Raw genomic sequence first — 7,248 nt, forward strand, 5'->3', positions numbered from 1 at the left:
CCTTAGTTTATCTGTTTAATAATAAAAAAATATTAAGGGTGCACTTTGCATATTTCAGATTGTATGTAATCCAGAATCAGAATACTTGGGTTCAAATTTCTGCTCAACCATTCACTAGCTGTGTGCTCACGAGCACGTTCCTCAACTTCTGAGGCCTTAGTTCCCTCATCTATAAAGTGATCTGCCTCATAGAATCAAGCAAGTGCCGCTATACAAAGCATTTAATAAGTGGAAGCTGCAGTTGTGAATATGGTGATCCAAAAACTGCACATGCCTTCTGGAAAAGTGTTTGTCTTCATTTGAGGTCAAGTATAGAGGTCCTGATGTCAGCCATTAAATTTAACATAGAAGTATTTGACCCAAGCTGTCTTTATAATCATTGTTTCTTACCTCCCAAAGCTAGCTATGTGTTATTTATTTACTGGTACTCTTTCCATAACCATCTTTTCAGTGTATGTTAAAGCAAAGCCTGTTTGGGCATTAACTGATTAATAAATTTGGCGGGGGGGCGGGGAGGGAGGTGGCTTTGCTTTTCATGGACCAAAACAACCCAGTTGTAATCATGCTGTGTTCCAATTAAATACATCCTTTTTGAACTGTGAAATGAGAATGTCAGAACATCTGATCTAGTCTTCTACTTTAAAACATTGCTTCCACCATTTGTGCCCACTAGAACAGAGAAACTTAGTTTAAAAAGGCAGTAGCTTTTACACCAGCTAACAGATTTTATTGCTAGGATGATTTGCTTAGCTTGTTTCTTCTATAGTGTAAGCAAAGATCTCTTTTCTTTCATGCCCCTATTCTTTACAGTATTGAAAATTTTGTTAATAAGATTTCAAAAACATGTACAAGACACTAATTTTAGTCTCTGTAAACATACTGACATCAAGACTGACATTTGTCTCTGCTGAATTTATGTTACTATACCATCGACTCTAAGTTTTTAATAGAAAAGAGATAAAATGTGCCTTGGGGCTGTGCAACCCTGAAATTCAAGTGCTTTTGTGTCCCTATTCAGACATAATCTCCTTCTCTGTAGTCCCAAGGCACAAGTGTTAAGTAAATAAAGGGACTAATAAGACTATTGTTTACATAATTATAACCCTGTCAGAAATAGGGACCTCTGTTGAATTATGTGTTGAATGAAGATTTGGTGATGACCAAATCTGTGGGGGGAGGGGGGGAGTTACATAAATGAGAAGGACAGTAGAGCTACCTAATACCCTTTGGTTTAACAGACATACAGACATGGTTTAAAGAAATACAGAAACAGGATTCTCCTGTGACACAGAAGAACCTCAAAAATGTGGACAAAAGAAATGCATAAACTTGTTAAGGGGTAATATAGAAAAGAGGGTCTTTGGGGGGCTAGTGATATTTGTGTTTTCTGGAAGATGGAATTAGGTACGCAGTTCCTTATGTCTTGTGTGGACATCTGAAGAGCACACCGATGTGTATATTATGAGAATTTATAAAATCTCTTTAAAAACACTGGTATGGGGGATCCCTGGGTGGCTCAGCGGTTTAGCGCCTGCCTTTGGCCCAGGGCGCGATCCTGGAGTCCCGGGATCGAGTCCCGCATCAGGCTCCCTGCATGGAGCCTGCTTCTCCCTCCTCCTGTGTCTCTGCCTCTCTCTCTCTCTCTCTCTCTCTCTCTCTCTCTCTCTCTCATTCTCTATCATAAATAAATAAATAAATCTTTAAAAAAAAAAAACACACACTGGTATGATTTCACTTCCTAAACTGGTTACTTATAGTTGCTTCTCTCAAGTAGAAAACCTGCTCTGTCTTGGTATAAATCTATTATCCTTACCAGTCTTCACTTTGTTTGGAGAGAGTAGTTTTCCAGGTTTGTAGAAAATAAAATAAATGAAAAGGCTTCTAACATACTTTATCAACAACCCACTAGCTCACATTTTAAGATGCAACCTGAAAGTGCCGATAATATTTTGTTATGTAAAATTAGCATATTTGTTTTGTTTTTGAGTCATTATTCTAATAATCGTTGGAAAACTGATTTTCGTGATTCTGTTTCAGTCAAAAATGGCTTGTTAGTTTTCAGAAAAAGAATCAAGTATGTTATAAGATCTTGATGTCATTTTTTAAAAACTCAAAAAAGAAATTACTTTCCATTTAAAGAGAATCTGCTTCCTGCTTAAGTGGCTAATATTTTAATTAAGTTGGGAGTGAAGTTTTTCTGAGAGTCTCCTGATAAACTCCCTCTTTTATGTTGATGGTAATTAAACAGATCCCTGAGGACACCACGGGCTCTGCGCAAGGCCCATGCTAATTGTCAGACATGAGACACTGACCAGTTGGTTTGCTCTTGAATAGTCCGCAGCGTGCTGTCAGCGCGGCAGTTTTATTTTTATGTATTGTGAGCTGTTGTCAGGGCTAACTGGGTGCCATTGTGGCTGAAGATGTTGCGCAAATTGAGGCAGATGGCTCAGATTCAGACACGTGTCATACAGAAAGGGGAAAGGGGATTGGCCCTGCAAAGTGGGGTCACAGCAGGTCACAGACCTGCTCTACACTTGTTAGTGTTTTCAAAAGCTCATGTGCGGCAACTTTGTTTTTCTCCAGCCATCCCTGCAATCAAACCCCCTCCCCCCAAAAAAATGTGTGGAACATGCTCCATGTGGGAAACAGAGGCCTGGGAGGGTACCGTCCTCTTCCTTCACGTCTCTGGGGCTCAACTGTGCGTGCAGAATGAATTAGCAGGATTGACAGAAGTTCATTGTGCCTCCAACGGCTTTTCAGTCAATTGCAGTGCTTAAAAGGCTAGTTTTGCTTTTAATTCCATGTAATTAGTAGATTCTTCATGTCTTGGAATTTAGTAATGGAGCCTTAGACCTCGAGTTTCCTCTATTCTAGAGCAAAAAGAAGTATCTAACGTTCTGAACATTAAAAGTTTTAAAAAGGAGGAGTGTGGTGTTATACCTGGCATGTGATTTTGTTACATGTCATCATCAACATTAGAGATTGAATTTGAATATTTTAATATGCACGCATGAATTTCTGAAACGATATGAGTTTTATAATGTCCATAAAATTATTTAACTTCTTGAGTAATCATTTTCACATATGAGGAATTAAAATTTCAAGCTCTTTGAGAGAAGTACCTTTCCTTAATATGTCTCAAAAATAAAAATACAGTGGTTCATTTTAAATGGCCCTGTGCCTGACGAAATGTTAAACATCAAATGAATGATTCCCAAATATCTATTAATGGAGAATTATTCACACATATCTATTGTCCAAACTAAGAAGTAAAATAGACTTACTTTTCTTATTCTGTTCTAACTGTGCACTAAGATTACCTGCTTGTGGTAAGCATGGTGCTGGGCAGTTTATCGATTTTTGAGAAGAATGCTTGGCTTTGGGTTTTTGGCAGTAGGGAACCTGTAAGAAATTACTGAGAAAACAATTATTTTAGACTTATTTGAATCTGTGCTGTCTCCTTTCCCCCACCACCCTCATAATAAAAGGTCTCTTTCTTTCCCTTCAGGTTTGCAGCTAAAACTGTGCACAGTGGGTCATTGATGCTCGTCACAGTAGAGCTGAAGGAAGGCTCTACAGCCCAGCTTATCATCAACACTGAGAGAACCGTGATCGGTTCTGTTCTGCTGCGGGAGTTGAAGCCTGTCCTGTCCCAGGGGTAACCTGCTTACATCTGGACTTCAGAATCTGGCACACAACAAAAGTGCCTGGCATCCACTACTGCTGCCTTTCATTTATAATAATAGCCCTTCCATCTGGCAGCGGGGAAAGAATACACTCTTGACATTCTTGTCTCCTGCTTTAGAATGCTAGTGTGTATCTATCATGTATGCAATACTTTCCCCCTTTTCGCTTTGCTAACCAAAGAACATATATTTTACTGTCAGTTTTCTCAACTCTTGAATCCATGTGGCATTTTCACTGTCCTGCTACTACTTCTGGCCTTCTCCTCTTCCTTCTCCTTTTTCACAATGATGGGCATGAATTGGGTATTTTAAGTTCATTGGAAATCACCCTCCGTCCCAGGGTAAGCAAAAATTAGCCTAGAAAAAGTCTAAACGGCATCTCAGCTTGGTATGTGAAAATTGGAGTAGCATACTTTTTAGAATTAAATACAAAAACAACAAGATCTCTACAGAATTTTGTTCTGTGAATTTCCTGGTATTGTAATTGGTTATTGACAACGCTCATCATGAAGTCATCTCCAAATAATAAACTAGCATATGAATAACATGTGTCTTTGCATTTTTAATGAGAAATTGTATGTAATACTGAAGTTCATAGGCTGATACTTATTTTAAAGCAAATGGTTTGAGTATTATATTCTGCAAAGAAGCAATCAGTGGGGTTTAGTTAGTGAAAGAAAAATGACTTTCGAACCCAAATAGATTTTCTAATTGTTTAGAGAATAGTGAACTCCAAGAAAAAAAATGATATATTGAATAACAATAGCAAAAATCATCATGTTATAAAATAAAATGTCTCTGTGCAGTCTTAATTGTAGAGATCATTATAAGGTATATTACACCTGCTGGATATATTCTTTGGATCTCATTGTTCCTTTAGGAATCTTGATGCCCAACTTAGATGAACTGAAACACCTTTCGAAACTAACCAGTATAAACCTAATCATAGAAATTTTTTTAAAAGTTACATAATCAGCATATTTGCACTTTTCCCTGGAGTGTCTGTTTCCTAATTTAGGCACATTACTGTTTTTATTAAGATTGTCCTATAGCTGGGAAACTTTTTTCTAAGTCTTTTATACCTTTTTAAAACCAGTTGAAATTTTATTTACCTTTCTGATGTAAGGTAATAGGCTTTAAGAGAGTATATGCTAGTTAGTTCCCTTTCTGTAAAGCCACATAAAGATTTTTAAAAAGTAAAAAGAGAATATACATTGAAAGAAATACTGTGGAACATACATAAAGAGGAAAAGAACAGAACGAACATTCTTGGAAAATACATATTGAGAAGAACAAAACACCCTAAAAAAATATTTAAATTTTCAAGCTCATGAGCTGGAGAGAGAAAACAAGATTGATAAATTGTCCTGCTCTTGAAATACAGCAATTAATCTGGGTGAGAAGAAGTAGCGCCGTCGAAATCATGTGTTCAACCTCACTCTGGAGCCTTACATGTCATGGCAGTGTTGACACTCAGAAGCACCTCTTGCATTTTTTGCAGCCTCTTGGCATTTCCATTATTAATCCTGTTTCTCAGGGCTTGCTTCACAACTTTGGATTTTTAAGTCAACAATTTTTTGAAATGTTATAATTTTACTGGCTAAATACCTGTTTTCTGAATAACGTATTTATACATGATGCATCAAAGCAGAAAGAAAATGTATGTTGTGATGTAGATCGGTTTTTGTTTTCCTTAAATTAGGACACTTATCTTTGAAAACAGGTCACTCATAGGTATGTATGTATTTAAAAACTAAGGGGACACCTGGTTGGCTCAACCCTTACATGTCTGCCTTTGGCCTAGAGTCCTGGGATCGAGTTCCACATCAGGGGCTTCCTGCAGGGAGCCTGCTTCTCCCTCTGCCTGTGTCTCTGCCTCTCTCTCTGTGTGTCTCTCATGAATAAATAAATAAAATCTTTAAAAAATAATAAAACTAAGGAAATTTCAGTAGAAATTTATTTTTGAATAAGAAATTTGTGATAGTTAACTTTAAGATTTAAAATCTATACAGAAAAAAAAAAAATAAAATAAAATAAAATCTATACAGAATAATGTATGCTAACAGTTGAAGCCATTTTAACATCAATAGCTGAATATCAATAAAATACTTTTCATATAAGAGAAATGAGAAAAATGATCAAAATCACAAGTTTAAGATGGAGGTGGAATGGGGTGGGGGCTCTTCCTTTTTTGGTACAATGTTTCAGAGTTCCTTACCTCATATTTCCTTTAACTTTATCATAATCCATGATTATCTCTAAATTGTTCCATTGAGTCGAGTTAGTCAGTGTTGAATTCTTAATTCTAGCTGTATTTTTTCATTTTAATGTCCACTTAATGGGACATTTTATATACACCAATCTTGAAGAATGGCTCTCATAGTATATTTCAGACTGAGCCTCATTTTTTGGTATCACATTGCCTCATTTTCAGTATCCCAATATATTTGCTTTATTTAAGAAAAGGAGAATGTTTTTATTCTGAAGAGACTGTAACAAAGAACTTATCAAATTAAAATATTTGATACTTGCCCTTCCCAGTAACTATTTGCAAACATTCAAATAACTTTATAATAGCTTATGAAAAATTTGCCCTTGTAACCTATGGTTCATGTTAAGAAGGTATCTATTACAGTAAAGGAGACAAGAATTCAGAATAATGAATAACATAAAGAGGTTTTAAAAAGCAAAGTTTAAAAAAAAAAAAAAGCAAAGTTTAGCTAGTTAGAGGAAAACCTAAGCTTTTCTTTTACCTTCTTTGTTTCCTCTCTGTAATCTCTCTATGGCTCTAGGGGAATGTGTTTAAATGGGGGAGAAGTCCCCTTTTCACATAATAAGAGGGGGAAAAGTACTGTTATAATGCAAAATTATCAAAGCCTTAAGACTGCATCCATGTGGAAGGTGAAGAACTGTGATAACCCTTGTCAGGGGTATAGTAAAATAGAAGATACGCTCTCTAATCCCAAGGAAAAAAAACAGTCCAATTGGCAATAAATGAAGAAATGGCAGTGTGGACATTGCTAAGTCAGCGAGCCCTGGTTTGCAAACAAATTTCGCTTATATACTAAAACAGGCTCATCTCCTTCTCCACCCTCACTCACTTTGGGTGCCAAGTCCAGTAGCTTTAAGTGAACTGTCAGCTTCCAGAGTCGTACTGAATCTATCTCTTCACCTCTACCTCCCCTCTCCTCACACAGGTGACCTGACCAGACCAGCCACTGGGTGCACATTTCTTTTGTTCTTCCATAAATTGAAGGTAGGTTAATTGAAAGGCAATTACCTTTTGATCATGTACTTGCCTTTTTTTTAAATCATCCGTTTTCTTCCAACTTGACCAGTTACCTCAAAAAAAGTTTTCATGATCACTTTCACTCTCTTCTTGAGATTTTAGAGGAACCAAAAAAAAAAAAAAAAGGTTATGATAGTGTTATACTCCTAGATGAGTAGAAATTGTGTTTAATAGGAAAACATGCTGTTAAATGGACCAGAAATTTGTTCCTGGATCTTCACAGTCTCCATCTCCTTTCTTTATGCGACTTTCTGACAAATAACGTTCAGTATG

The 7,248-nt window shown here is 36.6% G+C and overlaps 1 protein-coding gene across 5 annotated transcripts in view; it reads left to right on the forward strand.

Annotated features, from left to right (window-relative positions):
• Nucleotides 1-4,231, forward strand: part of AP3B1 (adaptor related protein complex 3 subunit beta 1) — a 265,515-nt gene extending 261,284 nt beyond the window's left edge. For all 5 annotated transcript variants that reach the window (XR_012015574.1, XM_072794100.1, XM_072794118.1 and 2 more), the window contains one exon: nucleotides 3,509-4,231. Coding sequence is in view for 4 of the 5 variants with exons in the window: in XM_072794100.1 (XP_072650201.1) it covers nucleotides 3,509-3,662 (154 nt within the window). In the remaining variant the exon portion in view is untranslated. The remainder of the gene's footprint in view (nucleotides 1-3,508) is intronic.
• Nucleotides 4,232-7,248: the final 3,017 nt, after the last annotated feature.

This window comes from Canis lupus, chromosome 2 (assembly GCF_048164855.1).
Source record: "Canis lupus baileyi chromosome 2, mCanLup2.hap1, whole genome shotgun sequence".
Classification (NCBI taxonomy): Eukaryota; Metazoa; Chordata; class Mammalia; order Carnivora; family Canidae; genus Canis; species Canis lupus.